The 21,436-nt window shown below is 44.4% G+C and overlaps 2 protein-coding genes across 5 annotated transcripts in view; one reads left to right on the top strand and one right to left on the bottom strand.

Annotated features, from left to right (window-relative positions):
- DHX57 (DExH-box helicase 57) overlaps nt 1-16,990 on the bottom strand; it is an 80,550-nt gene extending 63,560 nt beyond the window's left edge. The window contains exons 1-2 of one of the 4 annotated variants that reach the window (XM_068232193.1): nt 16,972-16,990; nt 888-1,132 (exon numbers count right to left, since the gene is read on the bottom strand). In XM_068232193.1, the coding sequence (XP_068088294.1) occupies nt 888-1,132 (245 nt within the window). In that variant the 5' untranslated portion in view covers nt 16,972-16,990. The other 3 variants (XM_068232195.1, XM_068232191.1, XM_068232192.1) reach the window with 3 other exon arrangements.
- On the top strand, nt 5,552-17,921 carry MORN2 (MORN repeat containing 2). The gene is made up of 5 exons (XM_068232196.1): nt 5,552-5,736; nt 8,971-9,021; nt 9,902-10,008; nt 14,517-14,653; nt 17,722-17,921. The coding sequence occupies exons 1-5, from the start codon at nt 5,712-5,714 to the stop codon at nt 17,822-17,824; spliced, it is 423 nt and encodes a 140-aa protein (XP_068088297.1). The 5' UTR covers nt 5,552-5,711; the 3' UTR covers nt 17,825-17,921.
- The last annotated feature ends 3,515 nt before the right edge of the window (nt 17,922-21,436 follow it).

The raw sequence follows: 21,436 nt of genomic DNA, 5'->3' as shown, positions 1-21,436 counted from the left end.
TAGAATAGGTCTAGGAAGCATTCAGCAGTACCACAGGACACCCGACACACAATAGGTGCCACCATCCTGGCTGCTGAGGAGACATTTACAACTGTGACAAAGATCAGGTATCACCTTCCTGTAGTGTTGTGTAAGAGGGGAGAGGATAAAACTTAAAATTAGCCAGCAGTAGGTTTTTTATTTTTCATAGTTTATAAACTGTAATGCTAAGTAACTATCTCTAACATTGTGTACCTGTAATAAAGGTGCCTGGAAAAAAGGGTGCTGGATATCGCGGCTAGTTGAATATCAGTAAAATTAACGATATTCTGCTACTTAATATCAGTAGTCTTTATTATTTTACGATGATCTAACCCAAATTTCACACAGACCCCCCCCCTTCCATCTACCAATGCTTAGCCCTCAACCCTCCCTCTACCAAAGCCAACCCTTGACCTCCCCCGCCTTTGAGGTGCCCGATAAAATGGCGGGCATGTGGACTACCCATGTGAATTGTGACTATAAATAGCAGGCACTTCTCGCCCTTCTAACCAGGGGCGCATCAGGTGCCCTTTTTACCTGTTTCGCTAACACTATCCTGTCACGAAGAGCCACACAGACTTCAACATTGGGGTCAATACCTTGAAAGAAAGGGGGTATCTAATATTGCCCTACTTCACAGACCACCCTTATTCCAATGTTGAGGAGAAAGAGCATTTTTTATTTATTTTTTGCAATAATAATAGATTTTCCAACATTGCTCACTATGACTTAAATCAGAGCACAGCAAGGTGGGCCTTTCTTGGAACTCACGTTTGAGACCTAAGGATTTTTATCAGGCAAGAATTAAAGGAAACCCTGATAATTATCACTCCAACCAGGAAGAGCACAATAAGGAAACTGCTTACTTTGTTAACACTGGTTTGCTTGAGAAGCAAATGTCTTCTCCACCATCCCATGCTTTGCTAGAGCTCTTTCTGCTACCGCCGCCTCCTCCTCCTCCAGGTTCATAAGAGGGCCTTTCTTGTCTACCACCACCTCCTTGTCTACCACCACCTCTTCTGCCACCTCGACCACGTTTTCCACTACCGCTCTGTCTTTTGCCGCCACCTCCTTTGTTTGGTTTCCCTTTCCGTCGAACTGGAAAATCCATCTGTAGGTACACAAATAATCATGCACAGGAGTAAAGCTGTAGTTCTAAACAATGGTCAAATAATGCATTCTAAAAATAGGTCATATGGTAGCTTAGTGACCAAACAATTCAGTATTTGGCCAGTAAGCTGGTACTGCTGATATTTAAGTGGGCCTGATCCCTCATATACCAGATTTGCTTGCATGATTTGCTCAAACCTGGACGCAAATACTACAAGTCTGGACACAAAACATTACATTTTTTAAACCATCCTCAAAATAGCACCACAAACCACTATATGTACTATTCCTAAGTTGTAAACAGTTTATCACCCTTAAAGTTTTAAGGGTGATAAACTGTTTACAACTTAGGAATAGTAAACTTACAGCTTTGTATATATAAATGATTTTATAAAAACACCTGGGAAAGGTAGTTTGTGTACCTGATTATGCAAGCATTTTACAAGTGTTTATTGTTTTAGACTAGATGAGTGGAAATGCAAAAATTATATACAATTCTCAGTGTTTGTATGGGGTTTGCTCTGGACATTCCACTTTCCTCCCACATCCCCAAAATATAAAGATATTAATTGGCTTCCCCCAAAATAAGCCAAACACTATGATGGACATATGACTGCGGTATGGCTTACCACAGTAAGGTCTCTTTTCCACGGTCAGTTGAACTATGTGCCCAGCAAGCAGTTGCTAGGCAGCAGCGAGCAGTTGTGAGCGTTTGAGAGGCATTTCACTGCCTATCAACTGCCCGTGGAAAAGTGGTCTATGGGTCCTTTTCCATGAGCAGTTGATGGACTCTCACAAATACTTGCTGCTGCCTGGCAACTGCTCACCGAGCGTACAGTTTAGCCACTTGTGGTAAAGGACCCTTGGTGACACATTAGTGGACTTACCTTAACATCCTAAGCAGTGGTGTTCCTAGGGAATAGGACACCCGGTGCTGATTATCTACAGACACACATCCCCTCCCCCCCAAAAAGAACAACCAATTTTTTTCATGGGAGGGTTGACTGGTTGGGGCGCCGAGTGTGTTGCTGCAAATTTTGGCAGCAAAGGAGTCATAAGGCTGTGGATGGAGCTAACTTATGAAACTTTGTACTTTCTACAGTGCTGCAGAATATGTCAGTGCTATATAAATACACAATAATAATATAGTAGGACATACGACTATAATAGGATTAGATTGCAAGCTCCTCTGAGGAAAGTCAGAAAAGGAAGACATATGAAAGAGAAGATGCATAGGAGGAGGGTGGGGGATTAAGAGGTAGAGGCACAAGACAGAGAGCCTGGAAGGAGAGAGGAAATTGCAGGAAGGACTTTCATCAGAACTGTAGACTTCACCAGTGTTGTTTGGCATGGACATGCTGTTTAAGGATACCAGAGCCCAAAAACAGATGAGAAACAGGGGGAGAGCAGGCATGTATGGTGAGTGAGCTATCATGATGCTCACCACTCGCATACATTTGAAATTGGCGCCGGTAGACTTGGGCGCAGGATGCAGCCGGTATATGGCTGATCCTGCTTCTGCACAAGTCCAGGCTGTGTTAATTACTATTTCCCCTCCAGGCCGCCTTGGATATTGGGGGAATGATATAATTCGGCTTCCAGCGATTGCTGGAGGCCGAATGATTGCGTTTTAAAAGCAACTTCGGCTCTGTCTTCTGGCGGCGCCGACGTTACTCACTGAGCGCACTATAGATGTAATTCCTATAAAAGTCTACGGTGGCGCCGGCTGCGCCCAAATCCAGCAGCGCTGAAAAGCACTGCTCTGCCACCACTCTCCTTTCTGCCCCCTCCTGTAGCTGTAATTGATCCATGGCCCCGTCTTCTGGTTGGCCAGGTCGGGTAGCATTGCGGCTTTTTGGCAGGGTTGCACATGTTGCGCAACCGCTGCCAGCACACGTACCGCAGTAAGGAACTCCCGTCCAGGAGCGCTATGCGCATGCGTGTGATGTCACACACATGCGCAGAGTTTTGTGCTGTGATACACGTGCTGCCAGTGATTGCATGCTGTAGCAGGCGTGCAACCTGGCCAGAAAGCCGCAATGCTCCCGACCAGAAGTCGGGCCACAGAGCAATTGCAGCTACAAGAGGGGGCAGAAAGGAGAACGGGGGGGGGGGTGGTTGGGGGTGGCGGTGAGCATCAGGAACGCTCACCATACATGCCTGCTCCCCCCATTTCTCATCTGTTTTTGGGCTCTGGTATCCTTTAAAAGAAGCCACTGAAATTTGAAAAGAGGAAAGGGTCACGGGGGAAGAAAACAGGGTGATTAAGATTACCTGCAATCAAGCCTATATAAATTTCCTGGAGCTTGCTTTTCTGCTCACTACAGAAGTCGGCTGTCAGCACCTGTATCAATGGCTTCTGCAACAGCAGACTGCTCTGCATTATTGATTAATTACTCTGGTCAGGATAAATAATCAATAGTCCAGGGCACTCTGGTAGAAGGCTAGTTACACACCAGGACGTTGCGTTTAGGGGACGTTATAGGGCACATAACGTGCCCCTAACGCAACGCCTGGTGCTCTCTGGTGTGGACGTCGGAGTGAGCCGCGTTGTGCAGCTCACTCTGGCGTCCGTGATGACGTGATGCGTACTCTTGGACGCATGTGGCATCACGTGGTCCCGCCCGGCCAGTCGCCGCATAGAGCGGCCGCTCCAGGAAGTAAACACTGCACGTCACTGAGTGCAGTGAATATTAATTAGCCATGTGCCTGGCCGCTCTCCCCTCCTCTCCAACATGACTGAGCATGTGCAAACAGTCTAACGCGGCTTAGAACGCACAGCATGCAGCACTTTGCTGCGTTACAATGTAACGCAACGTGGGCAGTTTGAACAGCCCACTTGTGTTACATTGCTGTGCGTTGGGGGAGCGTTACAGGCTGCACTAACGTGCGCCTGTAATGTCCCTGTGTGCAAGAAGCCTTAAAGCAGCCAGTGAACATGGCTACTAATGACAAGCAACGTCTGAAACACATCCTGCCACCTCTCCCTGTCCAGCTGCAGCACAGCAATCATTCTCTCTACTCACCCTGCACATTCACTCACTGCAGGCTGTGTGTAGAGAGCAAGGAAACACTTTTCCCACAGGACAGGGAGGGGTGCTGCATCTAGTGCAGGAAGTAGTACAGTCCCATGCACTGCCTGCTGCTATTTTTCCAAATGTTGCCTGCATTATGAAAAAAAAGTCCCAGGTGGAAGAACAGCGGGGGAGCACCACAGTGGCACCCCTTGCCATGGCTACACCCGGGCTGTGAGCACCTGCAGCCTTATGGTAGGTACGCCACCGATCCAGCAACCGGGCTGTTTCACTTGAACTACAAAATGACCTCCCAACTGCAGGGAGCAAGCAACATTATAATGCATGCAACCAAATGGAAGCATTTGTAACGTGTCAGAGCCTGAAAAGTGGCGCAGTTACTGCACAGTAAAAAAATAGCTACATCACATCTAGAGGGTGGCTGCTGCTGGCGCAAATGTACGTGTACGATGATACCCCTCCTCCTGTGCGGGATGTTTGCAGCTGCCTGCAAGCATCCAGCAGATAACGGTAACAACAGATGGGAGGGGGGGTTTAATATGTAGCAATTAAATGCTGGGAAAATGACCAGGCAATCTTGGCCCCCAGAATGTGGTGCTAGCCTACTTTAAGGAACCCAACAAGAATCTCAATAGACAAACGTCCACTTCCACTTGTAAGAAATAGGGGACGCAGCAGGAGTCAGAATCTATGCCACCAACCAAATAAGTGTAGTAAAGTTGTGTGCGGAAGCCAAAGCGAACAGCATGCCTAATGTTCAAAGGTGAGGACCATGGTGTACAATTTTAGTGTTAGTGTTCCCCCCAGTCCCCTATTTCTTACAAATGGGTGGTCATGACCAAATATAGCGAGTTTGGCGAGATCAAGAACCAGATTCTTGTCTATGAGGATTCCCGTTGGGTCCCCTATAGTAGACTACTGACCCCATTTCTCATTTTTAAAAGTTGTGAGGTAGAAGTGGTAAGTATGTAAAGTTCAGTCCCTTCTCTGTAACTAATAATAATAATAATAATAATAATAATAATAATAATAATTACTAAATTTTGTATAGGGAGTGACAGATGTGCTTAAAAGACACATATTTTAAATAAGTTTGTGATCAGCATATGAATATGAAAACCTCTAATAGAAGTAAAAGAATGTGAAACACTGTGATGGCACAGGAACTGCCCTAAGCAGACAGTGATGAGACTTGACAGATGCTGAGGGACAATCAGCTATCACAAAAGCCACACTCCATGCCTGATTACAACTCCATCCCTACTCCGTTTTGTCCCCACCTCACTACTTGTGAACAATAAAGCTTAGCGAATGCCAGCGTGCACACTCAGCCACTCAGCACATAACATCTACTCACTCCTGCTCCTCCAGAAGACAGCCACTTCCTGTCTGTCACATGACCGCACGGTATCCAGCCCTCTCCGCACTGATGGGCTGTTATAGGCCTTTTCCTCTCCCCGCCTTGGTGAAGGTTGATGCCTTCCCCTTGTAGCTATAGCAACGCGGGAGCTTGGAGGGAGCATTGCAGCGTCTGGGCTCCCGAGGATGGAGACAGCAAGTGGGGACTCTGGTGAGAGCTGTGGGCACATCATAGTGTTTAAATCTCCATTATTACTTATAATATAACGTTCCTTTACAGATGAGCTGTGATCTGCAGCGCCTGTACACTTATTTTCCCACCTGCAGATGTTTAAGGTTCATCGAATTAAAATGAATAAAGTGTATGGAAAAAAGTAAATGGGTTTTTTAAGTTTTGCTGTATGGAATTTTGGACCTGAGAGCTGGGACAGGGTCCTCCAGCACCCAAGGCTGAGACACCAAAGTGCCCCTCCCCCCCCCCCCCCCCCCCCCCCATCTGTCCCACCCCAGCCGTCACACGATGATTGCTATTAGACTAAGGCTCAACACACACCATACAATCTTGGTTGTTCAATCTTACCACTTTCATGTAGTATAAGAGCTTATCCAATCAATCATTCAAGGTATTTTCAATCTGTTGGCCCTTATACTACACAGATTTGGTAAATCTGTACAACCAAGATTGTATGGTGTGTGTTGAGCTGTGGCTTGAGTGTGTGTTGAGCTGAGGCTTCCTTCTACTGTGGTTAGTATTTTTGAGTTATCGGTACAAGCTCTATTATGGGCAGTGTGCACCATGTGGGGAAGGAAGAGGATGGAAGCTCTGCATTTGTGCAGTGGAGCAGTATGGGACCTTGGATCAGGTACATCCACCTTCAGGCCAGCTGCAGTGTCACCCACTGTTAGTCTCTGGAGTCTTCTGGACACTTAGGGAGGAGGAAGATCAAGACAATCAGGGCACAGTGGTAGAGGTTTAGGGCACTAGACCCAAACCTTTTTGACCAATAATACTACTGCTGTACAATGTCGGGTCAGAGGGGATTTATTTTGTAGGTGGCATGTTTTTTAATGTGGGTGTAGCTAAAAGTGTACTTGGGGTGTTAAAAATGTTAAAAGTTTTACATACCTGCATTATCTATAAGGTCTCCAGACATTGTGTGGCCCATTATTGTGCTCTTCCTCCCTTCCATGCTGCCATTGTAGACCCCATTTACAGCTCTGACTGGTTCCATTCAGAGCTGGGCTCATGTGCTGTCCACGCCGTCTTCTCCGAACAGCTGTGCAAGGAAGCCACGTTCGAGACTGAAAACCTTCAGAACCATGTATTCCCAGGATGCTCCTGGCAATGGCTGCTACACATAGGTGTGCAGGTGCGGACACAAAAAGGGCTTGCGGATGGACAGTGCATGTGCCCTTCCAACCGAGCTATGAATGGCCTACAGCAGCAGTACGGAGAGGAGGGTGGGTACAATAAAGGTCTGGAGACCTTATAGATTATGCAAATATGTAGAACTTTTATCTTTCCCTTCCCCTCCCTGTTCCTCATTTACAGTACAACCATTTCACACCTTCCATTGTACTGCTTCCTCTTATAGTGGTTTGCATTATAGTGCTTCTGATAACTCCCACTATTAGGCCTCGTTCACATTGGGTGCGTTGAAAAACGTGTAAAAGCACATGATAAACGCATGCGCTTCTGCGCGCTTTAGTGCATGTTTCAGTGCGTTGCGGTTGCATGTTTTGTTTAATGTAGCAGTTGTAAATGCGGTAAAAAAGCACTCCTATTCACTTGCATTATTGTGCGCTTTACAGCTCAACACACAGAAATGCATGCAGCACTACGTTTTTGTAATGCAGCTCAGCACAGCGCATAGATGTGAACCAGGCACATTTAATTACATGGGAAATTCAATACCTTGCAGAACGCACAGGGCTATGCGCTGTGAAAAGCGCACAGAAACAGCCCTGATGTGCAGTGCTCTGTGATATTAATGCTTCTTATCATACTTTGATATTGCCTTAAAAATACCATCTTCCTATTACAGTGCTTTCTTATTGTATTTTCTCCCCATTTTAGTACCCGTATTGTGCCTTATGCTGCCTCCTCCTTTTTAGTGATCCCCATTAATAAACCACAGCACCCAAGTGATGAAAGAAATAGCAACCTATTACTTTTAGCAACTTGTCGTACAGTACATGCGTGGCCTGCGTGTGTATAACTGAGCATGCGTGGCCTCTCTCAGGTATCTATTTCACCTGTAATTATTTGCAGCTGCTAGTGGCCTGCAATTAAACAGTTTTTCTTCCTTCGGGGGGGGGGGGAGGGGAGTGTTATTAGTCGCCACCAAGGGGGGGTTATTGGTTTCCTCCGGGGGGGGGGGGGGGTTATTAGTTGCCATACAAAGGGGGTTTACTTACCTCCAGTGGGGGTTATTAGTTGCCCGCCAGAGGAGGGTTCTGTGTGAGTATAGGGTTAGGTTGGGTTGCATTTTCTGATAATAATAGCTTAAGTCAATGCTTCGGTTGCACTTTCTGACAGCGATACCTATAAATGAATGCAACCGGTTGCAAAAATTTCCTCGGGGGGGGGGGGGGGGGGGAGGGGGGTGTTATTAGTTGCCAAACAAAGGGGGTTTACTTACCTCCAGTGGGGGTTATTAGTTGCCCGCCAGAGGAGGGTTCTGTGTGAGTATATGGTTAGGTTGGGTTGCATTTTCCGATAATAATAGCTTAAGTCAATGCTTCGGTTGCACTTTCTGATAGCGATACCTATAAATGAATGCAACCGGTTGCAAAATTTTATAAAGCTGCAAAAATGTTCACCACACCCCCTTGCAGAAATTGGCAAAAGCAGACTGGTTATATTTACCTCATAGATTTCTCTATTTCCTTTTCGTCCGCAGTATACTCAGATTTTATTCTCTTTCGTTAACACACTCAGGGCCTTTAGAGGCATTAGCCTCTGGGTGCAGAGCCCTGATGGAGCGCCTGTGTCTCCCCGAGTGCCCTCCCCCCCACCTGTCCGTATGCAGAGTGGATCGTGCTTCCTCACCTGTCAGCACGGTGGCCTCTACAACTTCTTTTTTTTTTAACAAACCTTTTTTATTTAATAAAAGCGAAAGTAACAGATATTACTTCTGACGCACAACATCTCCCCGCTACTATGCCCTCTAGTGACGTCTCTCATTATGTGCTCTGAGGGAGTCATAGAAAACAGACAGACAGGCTGAGGAGAGATCCCTGCGGCTGCAGAGCTGACCGGTGAGTGAAGCATGCTCCGCCCACTCTGCATTTCGGGGCAGGCTGTTATTGCTGGCTTCATCAGATGAAAATCTCTCCAACGATAAAAAAACTAAACGCCACAACATAACATACTACAGAAGTCATACACACACTTCTTGTCTCAAATATTTACATCTGTGTTCATTTTTTATTGTATCAACAGCTCCGGATGTATTTCACATTTCATTTGTATTCCCAAATGGAGACACATATGGTAAGAAGTGAACTATATTTTTATTTTTCTGCAAGGTACAATTGTTATCAGATCTTTGAAGTCCCTAATGCTGGGAATACACAGGTCGTTTTTTCCGCTCAATCGATTTTGTCGCTCAATTCTCCACTCGATTCTCTTATCTTCCGCTCGTTTTTCTTATCTTTTTCCATTCACCTCTATCAGGAATCGATCGGCAAAACGATCGAACGGGAGAACGTACATATCGGAAATTATCTATCTAACCATCTATCTGCCACAAAAACGACCCGTGTATTCTCAGCATTAGGGCTGGGACTCAGCAGCAATGCTTTCAGTACGCTTGCTGATCACCAGCAATTGCCAGCAATCAGTAAAACATTAGCGCATTGGAACCCTATGAGGATGTTTCCACTACATGTAGCATTTTTTTAGCTATATAAATCGCTTGGGAAATGTTAGGTCAAGTGGAGGAGAATAGTCTTCTCAAGCAAGTGACACAATGGGGTATTTGGCTTGGGGGCTTCTGTTGATTTTGAGTGTTGGTCCAGACTGGGAAAAGTGGAGGATGGGGGCTCACAGCAATCACAGGGTTAGGAACCAATGAAATTGGCTCCTGACTGATACACGGAAGCTCTGCTGTCAGCGTGACAGCAGAGCGAGCAGTAACAGTAACACAGATAGCGTTGGGAACAGCGAAAGCGAGCAGCGCGCACAGTCGGGATGATTGAAATCTACACCATGGGAGGAATAACAGTACATACACAGGGTTTGCTTTTCAATCATCAAGGTCCACAAGAGGTTAACGAGTTAGGCACTAAAATTCATCCATTTGATACAAGTAGCACAAAACTTTCCTTTGACACCAAAACCCAGTAAATAACTTTGTATTGTATCTTTGCAGATGGCCAGTGTGCACGATCCGCAGGCGGAGTACTTGAGAGGAATGGGGAAGGAGTAAATAAGACTCCAAATGGGGTGACATACACTGGATCATGGGAGAAAGACAAGGTACTTTACAAGGCCTTATTGGTCACTCTAGAACATTTCATTCCAATACAAATAAAATAAACACAGTTATACTTAAAGAAAACCCGAACTGAAAATTAAAAGTCAAACTAAGCATACACAAGTCATACTTGCCTTCCATGTAGTCTACTCCTCAGTGCCTTTCTCCTGTCCCGCGTCCTGTTTGTTCACTGTGATCAAGGGAATTTTCCGTCCTCCATTTTGAAAATGGCCATAACCCCATAACAGCTTTCTGGTCAGCACACAGTTAAACTGTAACATCGCCCACTTGAGCCATAGAGAAACATGGACATTACCTGGTACATCAGTTGTCCACTCAGCTATAACTGACAGCAACTGATATTGTACTGACAGCAACTGATATATTTCAGATCTGACAAAATATTGTCAGAACTGGAAGGGATCATTGTCAGAAGAAAATGGTGAGCTTCTGAGAGGAACTGATGGCAAGGTAACTATGTAATGTTCATTTGAAGTTACCTCATGTGTTTATTTTAAATATTTTTACTCAGTACAGGTTCTCTTTAAAGTTAATCTATAAAACCGCAAATGGTGACCAGACTCGGCTGACACAATCATCCTTATCTACAGTATGTACAGGTGTGCAGTGCGACGCTGCCGGTCTGGTGATATGATAGGACAGTTCAATCACATCTGAAGGGAATTGTTCCTGCAGAAACTTCTCTTGATAATCCAGAAGAAGGCTGAAGTGGGTAGAGATCGGGACGCCTTATTATTAAAGGTAGCCATACATCTATCGACTTGGCGGCCGAGCGAGTATCTGATTTGATAATTATTATCGAATTGGATAAAAATTGGTATTGCCGCAAGCATGCCTGAACAACAATTTGACTGTTTGAGGCTGAAATTGGTCGAATGCATCGATCAAACATGCTGGGAAATTTTGGGCCGACGCGGTTGCTCAGGTGCACAGCAGTAACAGTGTGCGATAATCGCAAATGACGAACAGGATGGAAGCCCCATGCCGCTGTACCTCAAATGTTTTATGTACTCCCCGGTGCCTGTGCATTTATACTTTCCCTGTCATGGCGTCCCCCGAGGGTGCATGCTGTATTTTCGCATACGGGTCCCACGTGACTACCGGTATATAGTACATGGGGCACATGTGTGATGTCACACACGCGCCTCATGTGCTGTAACGCCGGCAGCCTTGTGGGTTGCCAATGTGGCAATACAGAGTGGACACTTGGGGACAGCGTGACAGGTAAAGTATAAATGCGTGGACATCAGGGGGGGCACATAAGACAAATGGGGACAGCGAGACGGTGTCATAAGGTCGATTCTCGAAAGATTTTATGCTAAAACCAACCGCGAATCAACCTGCGGTGTATGGGCAGCCAACAGATCTCTCTCTGATAAGATTTGATCAGAGAGAGATTTATCTCGTTGTGGAATCTGCCCATCTTTGCTAGATGTATGCACACCTTAAGGGACTGTTTCCACTAGGTGACAACGTCCATCTCCATGAAGAGCATTGCACATGTACATGTGTGGATTCATGTCCCTTCCCCACTGTCGCGCCAGTGCATGGTAGTGAGGAAACAGACGCAATGGCTGAAAAATTGCTGCAGGCGCTATTTTCTTTTCCCCACACACAATGATTGTTTTGAATAGGCTGTCAGTTCCAGCCCCAGCATGGGTGGGGTACACATGGCTTGTAGTACCTAATACTGGACAAGGGCAGTTTTCAAAGGTGTGAGGACTAGGAGGCTTTGCCATAATACCGTACTTTTGCAAGTTGGCCCACAGTATTATGGACCAATGGTGAAGCCCAATAATAATTTTCACACATAAAAGTGATAAACGTGCAGACAGGTTGATATCTCAGCTTTATAATAGCCGGCAGTGTATCAGGAAATGTACATTATTGTCTCCTTATTCTCTTCAATGAAGCACAGTGCAGCAGCAGCAGTTTCTGGTCTGGGCTCAAAAAGTGCAATAGTTCACACTTCTGCCTCTTGACTGCCGCATGTCTGTTAGTTTTGTGATTGTGGCAGCACATAGGAGCCATTCGCACTTGCAATTTTGCGTCTATGATGTTCCCATTGTTTTTGTAGGAACTTTTGTGCGCATGTTGCGATTTTTGTGAAAATGTATGATCAAATTTTCATTTTGCAATTATTTTTTGCTTACCAGTGAAGTTCATTTACATAAAAAATATATCTAATTTACTTGAAAAATCACAAAGACGCATGTGAAAAAAATGCTGACCTGAAACACAGAACTACCCCAAAATGCACACAAAAACACTATGCAGTTAAAATACACTAGAAGTGTGGCAATAGCGATTTTGGTGTTATTTGTCATTTTAAAATAAGTGTAAACCCTGCCTACTGTTTAGTACACATGATGTAATTTTCTGTCAGATTGACAGGTGAATCGACTATTTCCGACAGGTCTGATCTGATTCCGAACGTTTTTTCATCGATTGTCTGATCACTTCAATACAAAATTGATCAGAAAAACGATCAGGAACCAGATCGGCCCTGTTGGAAATAATCGATTCGACCATCAATCTGATGGAAAATTGCATTAGGTGTACTAAGCATTAAGGTGAGGGGTGGCAAGTCACTCTTTTTTTTTAAAGAGAATTTTTATTGATTTTGTGATATATTTACACATTAACAGACATTACAACACAATAACAATAACATTTGGTGTTCTTCCGCATCAACCCCAAGATATCTATTTTTATGTCATTACATTTAACAGATGTCATGTCTCAAATTCTTACAAAGCTAGTTGTTACTATACTTTACAAATCAGAAAAGGAAGAGATAACGCCTCATTCCCACCATTTAGACCTCAGGTAAGTATTCATCTAATCATTGATAACAGCATAACCAACATAACTAATGAAGATCTTGTATCATAACAGAGATATCAAGGTGAGGGATTACAGTTTCGAAAGCATTAACCCAAATACTCCATACCTTTTCGAATTTTCCAAACTGTGACCTGGATTGGTATGTTAGTTTATATAAGGGCAATACATTATTTACTGTTTCCTTCCACTGTTTTAGTGAGGGTACCGAATTTTGCTTCCATTTGGAAGTAAGGGATTTCCTAGCATAGAACAATAGTATGCGTATTAAAGTTTTCTTGTGTGTTCCACATCCTATGTCCCCTAATATACCTAGCATGCATGCTTGAAAGGTCATTACAACAGGGAGTTTAAGTTTGTCTGATAGGAATTGTATTACTGTCCTCCAGTAAGTTTGGACTTGGGAGCAGTACCACACACAGTGTAGAAAATCAGCACTTATCGCCTTACACTTAAAGCATGAGTCCGCAGCCCCTCTTCCCATCCTAGCCAATCGGATTGGTGTTATATAAGCCTGGTGTTGCCACTTGAGCTGAATTACTTTATCCCTTGAGGTAATTACAGTTTTAGAGTATGTGTCCTGAAATTCCGACCACTCCGAGTCAGTGATATTCACCCCCCCACCCTCCCATTTGTATTTATACTTATTACGGATATTGTTCTGTTTAGCAAGGAGTACAAAGTTATAGTATCTTGATATTTGTTTGTTAGCATCCTTTTGTAGAAGCAGTGATTCTAGTGGCATTGGAGCCATTATAACTCCTTGTAAGCCAAGTTGGGATTTAAGAGCGTGCCTGATTTGAAAGTAACGGAAGAGAGAGTGGGGTGGTAACCCAAACTCCTGCCTCAGAGTGGCAAAGTCCTTAAAGGAACCTTCACAATATAACTGGTTGACGTACTTAATACCTACTTTGCACCAAAAATGAATATCCGGAATTTTTTTAAGTTCTGGAAGTTGCTCGTTATGCCACAGGGGCAAGTTAGGAGATATGGTGCTGGGAGAGGGGTCGCATATTTTTTGTGCCTTTTTAAATACCCTAATAGTGTGTTGGATCAAACATGAGCCTTCATCTCCCATGGGGGCTTTACCTCTATATATAACAGAGCATAAAGCTTCATAAGAGGTGGCGATGTCCGCCTCTGTATTCATGTCTGAGTGTGTTCTTGTGGAACTCAACCAGTGCTGTATAGGCACCAGTTGAGATGCGAGGTAGTAGGCTTGGTAATCCGGTAGGGCAAATCCGCCTTCAGCTATTGGTAGTTGGAGCGTTCGTAACGCTATTTTTGGTGTACTACCTATGTGGCAAGTCACTCTAGTGATTTCCTCGTGCTTTTGCTTTGTGGAGGTATCACATGGAGAGGTCCTTTAAATATATGAATGCTAAATTCTGCATAATGAGTTTGGAGACCACTAGAGACAACAGATTAAGCCGTGTCCTAATTTGAAAGACACTGGCAAAGTTTCAGGCTGAGAGAGACATTTTGTGCTGCAAGTACACAGGCCATGCTCTGGGGAATCACCGAGACAGAAATAAGTTGCTGCCACTCATTTCTTTCTGTATGTCTTTTTTTTTTCCTTTGTACATCTGGCTCGTAAATATTTCACCACATTATGTAGGAACTGTGTCTTTTATGTTGAACACAGATGAATGGAATTGGAAGGCTTGAGCATCCTTCAGGAGCCATTTATGAAGGTGAATTCAGTGACAATGTGTTCCATGGGGTTGGCACGTATACATTTCCCAGTGGAGCGCAATACACAGGAGGCTTTAGTAAGAACAAGTAAGTTAAACACTATTGCTGGTGGTCGCCAAGTTCCTGGACAGATGTTCAAAGGCACTTAAAGGGTTCCTGAAGTGACACATGACATGATGAGATAAACCTGCACAGTCCCAAACCTACATATTACTAAGCTGCGTTACTCTTTCTCTCTGTGAGGGTTAAAAATCCAGGGCTGTAAATAACACTTTCTCTGCAGTGGAGCTTGAGATGGGAAACTGTCAATGATAATTATTTACAGGTCATAAAACTCTTGCATGCCGGCAGAGAAGAACTTCTTAGTGCAGGAAAAAAAGGGTCAGTAGTTCAAAACGGAGCTGTAAAACTTTACAAAACTGAGACAATAAAAAAAAATCACCTGAGACAATAAAACATTTTAAGCATAGACTTTCAACTTAAAGAGAAACTCCAACCTAGAATTGAACTTTATCCCAATCAGTAGCTGATACCCCCTTTTACATGAGAAATATAATGCTTTTCACAAACAGACCATCAGGGGGCGCTGTATGACTTATTTTGTGCTGAAACCCCTCCTACAAGAAGCTCTGGGACTGTGGTACTTTTGGCAGTTTTTTACAATGTAACAAGGTTCACAGACAGGAAATAGCTGTTTACAGCTGTCTCTAACAGCCAAAACAGCTAGGAGCAGCTACATAACCTGCCCACAGTAAAAATGTCACCATGTAATAAATGTCAGAATGTAAATCGGGGAGAGGAAAGATTTTACAACGAGCAAACACTGACTAAATCATTTATACATAATTATGGTAAAAATGAAGCATTTTTTTTTTACTACATTATTTTCACTGGAGTTCCTCTTTAAACAAAATAAGACCGTGGTATTCTAGGAAAGTCCTGTTTAGGATTAGGACTACAGATACAGTTGTTTATCTCATCCATTTATTTTCACTGAAAGGAAACCTGAGACTGGGGAATACAAAAATGTATACATACCGGGGGCTTCCTCCAGCCCCCTGCAGACTGTTTGCTCTGTCGCCGCCCCCATCTCCCCAGGCTGCATGGATCCTACACTAGCTGCCCTGGTAATTCTTCCAGTCGGGGCATACTGTGCATGAGCAGCCCAGCCATGTGCGCCCCCTTCATGTTCCCATGGCCGGGAGCATTATAGGCATGCGCAGTACTACTGGTCTGCGCATGCGCCGATTGGCCCCGACTGAAGGTATTACTGGGCCGGCTAGTGGAGCATCATGGAGGGAGCGATCAGCCTGAAAGGGGCCGGAGGAAGCCCCGAGTATGTATACATTTTTTTTTAGAGGGTTCCGGCAGTGGTCTCTAGGAAGGCATGTGAAGCCTCTGAAAGATCCAGAGGCTTTCCCTCCGCTTAGGTAAGCATCTTTTTTTTTTTTTTTTTTTTTTTTTTTTTTAAGACACTTTGGGGTTGATTCACAAAGCGGTGCTAACAGTTAGCACGCTGGTGAAAAGCCCTGTATCACGCCTAAACTCAGTTTAGTCATGATAAGTTTAGGTGTGATAAGTTTAGGCGTGATAACTATAGCACCAACTGGGTTAGCACCGCAGTGCACAGCTGATCAAATGTTTTGCGCTAGCAAAGTCTGGTGCACTTCGCATAGAGTTTAATGGCGCTGCTTTGCGTGCGGGACTTTGCGCGTGATCTAAACTTATCACGCCTAAACTGGCTTTTCGCCAGCGTGGTGCAATGGTTATCACGCCTAAAGTCTCTAACTGGGTTAGCACCGCTTTGTGAATCAAGCACTTTGGGTTCACTTTAAAGTGGACCTGAACTCTTGCACAGGACAAAAAGGAAAACAGAAATGCACCAACAGACAGACACAGAACATTTATATCAGGCCTTTCTCCTAGAGGGCTCAAAACACCAGAGCTGCAGCCACTAGGATGCACTCTAGCAGTGTTAGAGTGACTTGCCCAAGGTCTCCTACTGAATAATTGCTGGCTTACTGAACAGGGAGAGCCGAGATTTGAACCCTGGTCTCCTGTGTCAGAGGCAGAGCCCTTAACCATTACACTTCCAGCCACCCTGTGTGTTTCTGGAGAGAAGAGCCTGAATAATTCCTCATCTGTAAGTAATCACAAGTGTAATTTTGATCACTTTGCTGTGTCAGCACAGAAATTCGTCAGTCTTGGCAGACACTGCTAATATGTAAACACAGGATGTTAAAGTAGACACATTACAGATTTATTGCAGGAGTTCTGTAAGCTTCAGCAAAGAAATGTTTTTCTTTAAAGGTGATTATGCTGTTGCACACATACAAATAACATGTGCATTCTCCCAGAGTAAAACGAGCCATAAATTACTTCTCTCCTATGTTGCTGTCACTTACAGTAGGTAGTAGAAATCTGATATTACCGACAGTCCATCTCTCCATAGGGGATTCTCAGCATAGCCTTTATTCTTTATAAAGACATTCCCTGAAAAAGATTTATACAATGATGCTGGCCGCCTCCCTGCTCGCTGTACACTATTTTGGCACTTGGACGGAGCAACTGCCATTCACTGAGTGCTTTTAAAAATAAAGAAAACCCTGAGAACCCCCTATGAAAAGATGGGCTAGTCCAAAATCTGTCGGTAATGACAGATTTCTACTTCTTATTGTATGTGACAGCAACATAGGAGAAAAGTCATTTATGGCTCATTTTACTCTGGGAGAAATGTACGTCTTATTTGTATGTGTTTTAAACGTTAAGATTTTCGTGACAGTTTATCTTTTAGAGCAGAGGAAGTTTGAGTTCAGGTCCGCTTTAACTGTTTTCATATACAGTATAGCTCTCCTTTTGCTGTACTGTGCCTGCTTATTCAATGTTTTTCTCATGGTGTTAAAAAGTTTTACATTTTATTTTACAGTTGCTATGAAAAGCCAGCACTTTATTCCAAAGCAAATTATCCTGCTCATTAAAATCCATTTAAAATAATATTGTAGTTTGAGCTTACACTAACCTGTCACATGTAATCCAGTTTGGGAGCAAAGTCATTTGTAGAAGAAGTAGACATCTAGGGCAGTAAATTAGAGCATTTCATGCATGAAGTACATGTCACAGGGAATCACGCCTCACCCGGACTCTCTACTTCACAGGATGATGGGAGAAGGTGAATATGTGGACGCCAGCGGACTGTGCTGGAAAGGATCTTTTTACGACAAGGCAGCACCGGGGCTAAAGCTGAAGCTTAAAATGTAAATTCACCACAGAGTGGAAGGAAGACTTGTTACTCTTCACATTGTTACTCTTTATATCACTTTACATCTGTTTACATCATTAAAGGTTTTGCAAAGAAGACATCGTTCTGTTTTCACTGTGACACAAGTCAGACTTTTTCAGCCTGATACCCACAAGCATTGCAGCCTAGATGGAGACTTACATGCAACAGTTGGTCAGTATTTGGGCATATTTGTGTGTCAGAAGTAGTCACTATTGCTTGTAGAGATTTCCCATTGTGTTTGAGATTTCTGTGGCTAGGGTCACGTTTGGCAGTTGCATAAAACGCCTGTAAAAATGCACATAATGCTCGATTGATAACATCCGACAGGTCCGATTTTGCTGCAGCCGATTCCCTGCTCGTTTCCCACGAGGGGACAATGGCAGGGAATCGAGCGGAAGATAGGCGGGGACGAGCGGGGGATAGAATCCCACGCGCGGGCGAGCGGGTACGTGCGGGGATGCGGAAGAGGCGATCCGCCGGCTAATCGATCCGCCGGATCGCTTCGTGTAGACGAGGCTTAAAGAGAACCTGAGGTGGGATTTAATTATGTTAGTGGGGCACAGAGGCTGGTTGTGCACACTAAGACCAGCCTCCGTTGCCCCATGGTGTGCCTCCATGTCCCCCCTGCGCGCCGCTATACCCCCCGCAGTGCTGGTGACACGCAGCGTGTCGCCAGCACAATGTTTACCTAAGCGCTGTCTGTCAGCGCCGCTCCCCCGGCTCCTCCGCATCGGCGCTACCCGCCCCTGTCCCTTCCCTCCCGCTGATAGGAGGGAAGTGACGCGGGCGGGTAGCGCCGATGTGGGGGAGCGGCGCTGACTTACAGCGCATAGGTAAACATTGTGCTGGCGACGCGCTGCGTGTCACCAGCACTGCGGGGGGTATAGCGGCGCGCAGGGGGGACATGGAGGCACACCATGGGGCAACGGAGGCTGGTCTTAGTGTGCACAACCAGCCTCTGTGCCCCAGTAACATAATTAAATCCAACCTCGGGTTCTCTTTAAGACTTCTGTAATGATATTACCTGAGCCGCGTGCCTGTGACGATCCGGGCACTTCCGGCTTGGGTCCCACGATTCCCTCCTCGCCGGAGGTGCGCAGGCACAAGCGTTCCAACTCCGGGGCGGCTCATACGCGTCACAGTACGCGTCCCCTCCATTCACTCAGGAGTCAGGTGTTCCGGAAGTGGCGCAGGCGCCAGGTATATACAGGCTTCCGGAACGCCGCTCTTCGCCTGTGATAGCGTTAGCTAGGGCACTGCTAGTCACTTCTGTAATTGTGCTAGTCACTTCTGTAACTGTTGGCTGTAATTATTCTCTGTATGATTTATGTGTATGACTCGGACTGATTTTTGACTACTCGCCTGCCTGACCCCTGAATTGTTATTTGATATACTGTGTATGACTCGGCCTGTTCTTTTGACTAATCTCCTGCTTGATCCTTGAACTGTTATTTGATATACTGTGTATTGAAAGTATGCCTCACTTCCGCGGTATACGCACCAGACGAGCGCACTGGATGCAGCGCGTTACGGCACCGGGAACCACTGCACCGCGATCACTGTGATAGCCCCATAGGGCTCTCCCTGCTCCTGTGATAAGATGCAGCATTTTCGTGCTACGCACCGCTTAGCGACGTACATAGTGTAGAATGGGACTAAAAAGCAGCAACATGGTCCTTGCTCCAATATACTGCCGATAGACTAAGAAGAGGTCACTCACCCACTACATTATGTAAAAGGATGGTGAAAGACATTACATTAAGCAAAGCAGCACAGTGCTGAACAAATCAGCACTAGTTCTACTTATTTTTTTAATTTAGGGCTTTAAAGTGAAACTTGCACTATCACTGAGAAATTAATATTTCCTTCAGTTCAGCTCAATGCAGAGATTAACACACATCTATGTGTTTAAAAGTGTTACCGTATGTTAACCATAGACTTCTGAATGCACAATCCACAAATACAGTATATCACGAGGTTATGTCAAAAGAGCATTTTTTAATAAGGTACATTGGTGCATACTGGTACGCCGTGGACATGCATTTTTCCAAACAATAGACCATTAGTCATTTTAAAGCTACATACAGAAGCTAGATTTTTGTTGTGCAAAATAATCTTTTGCAATAACTTTTCATAACAGTCAAAAATGGGTACACTGTGTCCCTCTTTCCCCCATGTCAGGTCCTTCCACTGTAGCAATCTGTCAAATTAGTACATGCTCAGAAGACCGATATTCAAATTCTTCAAGGATTTCTCTTGCTCATCCTCCCACTCCTATTTATATAGAATATAACAGGCTGATCATCAGAGAGTAGAGCATGTCATCTGTACTCTGACTGCAGGTAAACTTTCACCTGATGTAGTCACGAAAGATTATTTCTCAGTCTAATAGAACACAAGGTTTAAAGGACTCACAAGGTGAAAAAAAGAAATGTACTTTTACCTTCCTGGAGCTTCTTCCAGCCCGTAGAGGTCATTTGGGTCCCTTGGCACAGCTTTGGTCCTCCCTGGCATCTTGCTGGCAGTCTGTAAGGATCGCCGACCCATTCTGAGCATGTGCGGGTGTGAGACCACCCCCCACCCCCGGTGAGTACGTGCCCACATCACTGATAGCGCACATGTGCAGAAGGCCCTGACCCATCGGGGGTTGGCAATCTTTACAGACAGTTAGCGGGAACCCGGGGAGGACCATAACGGCGCCAAGGGACCCAAATGACTTCTAGTAGCTGGAAGAAGCCCCGGGTAAGTAAAAGTGCATTTTTATTTTTTGCCTTGTGAGGCCCGATTTGTTGCATCCCACTTGTTAAATAAAGATATGTACAGTGCCTTAAAGAGAAACCATAACCAAAAATTGAGCTTCATCCCAGTCAGTAGCTGATACCCTCTTTCCCATGAGAAATCTATTCCTTTTCTTAAACGGATCATCAGGGGGCTCTGTATGGCTGATTTTGTGGTGAAACCTTTCCCACAGTGTGATGTCAGCGCCTCACAGCTCTGAGGTACTGACATCACACTGTGGGAACCTTGTTGCATTGTGGGAATTAACAGCTGTTTCCAACTGCCAAAAAAGCAAGCAGCATCTCCTTCCAGTGACATCACCTGCCAGTCTGAATGTAAATCAGGGAGAGGAAAGATTTTACAATGAGAAAACACTGACTAAATCATTTATACATACTGTAATTATTGTAAAAATAAAGCACTTTTTTATTACATTATTTTCACTGGAGTTCCTCTTTAACTTCTTTTAATACTTTTCTTTTTGGGGGAGATTGATGACAACTGATTTAGATTAATTAATTTCTGGAAAGCAGTTTGGAAATACAGTGTATATTACTTTGCTGTGTTGTTCAGTGTTTTTGAGTCATCAATAAATGTCCTACCTAAAAATTCAATAAAATAAATATTTATTTTACATCAGTGTGCAATTATTTGCTTGGTACTCATTGCACAATAACAGTCTTTTGATTGTACTGCCTCTAATGTTCTTTTTAGTTTTACATTTTTCAGCATTATTCTTTATGTTGACCTTTTTTTTAATCATTGCAGTTTTACATCGCCATTGATGTATTAATAAGGGATAAATATTTTGT

Source organism: Hyperolius riggenbachi, chromosome 4, assembly GCF_040937935.1.
Source record: "Hyperolius riggenbachi isolate aHypRig1 chromosome 4, aHypRig1.pri, whole genome shotgun sequence".
Taxonomy (NCBI): Eukaryota; Metazoa; Chordata; class Amphibia; order Anura; family Hyperoliidae; genus Hyperolius; species Hyperolius riggenbachi.
Note: the sequence above shows the minus strand (reverse complement) of the source record. Positions and strands in the feature narration are given on the sequence as shown.

What these genes read in the sequence shown, in the direction of transcription:
- MORN2 (XM_068232196.1), top strand. Translation starts at nt 5,712, where the DNA reads ATGGAGACAGCAAGTGGGGACTCTG. An exon ending in CCCAAATGGAGACACATATG is followed by an intron (nt 9,022 to 9,901) that starts GTAAGAAGTGAA and finishes GTATCTTTGCAG; the next exon opens with ATGGCCAGTGTGCACGATCC. An exon ending in GGAGGCTTTAGTAAGAACAA is followed by an intron (nt 14,654 to 17,721) that starts GTAAGTTAAACA and finishes TCTACTTCACAG; the next exon opens with GATGATGGGAGAAGGTGAAT.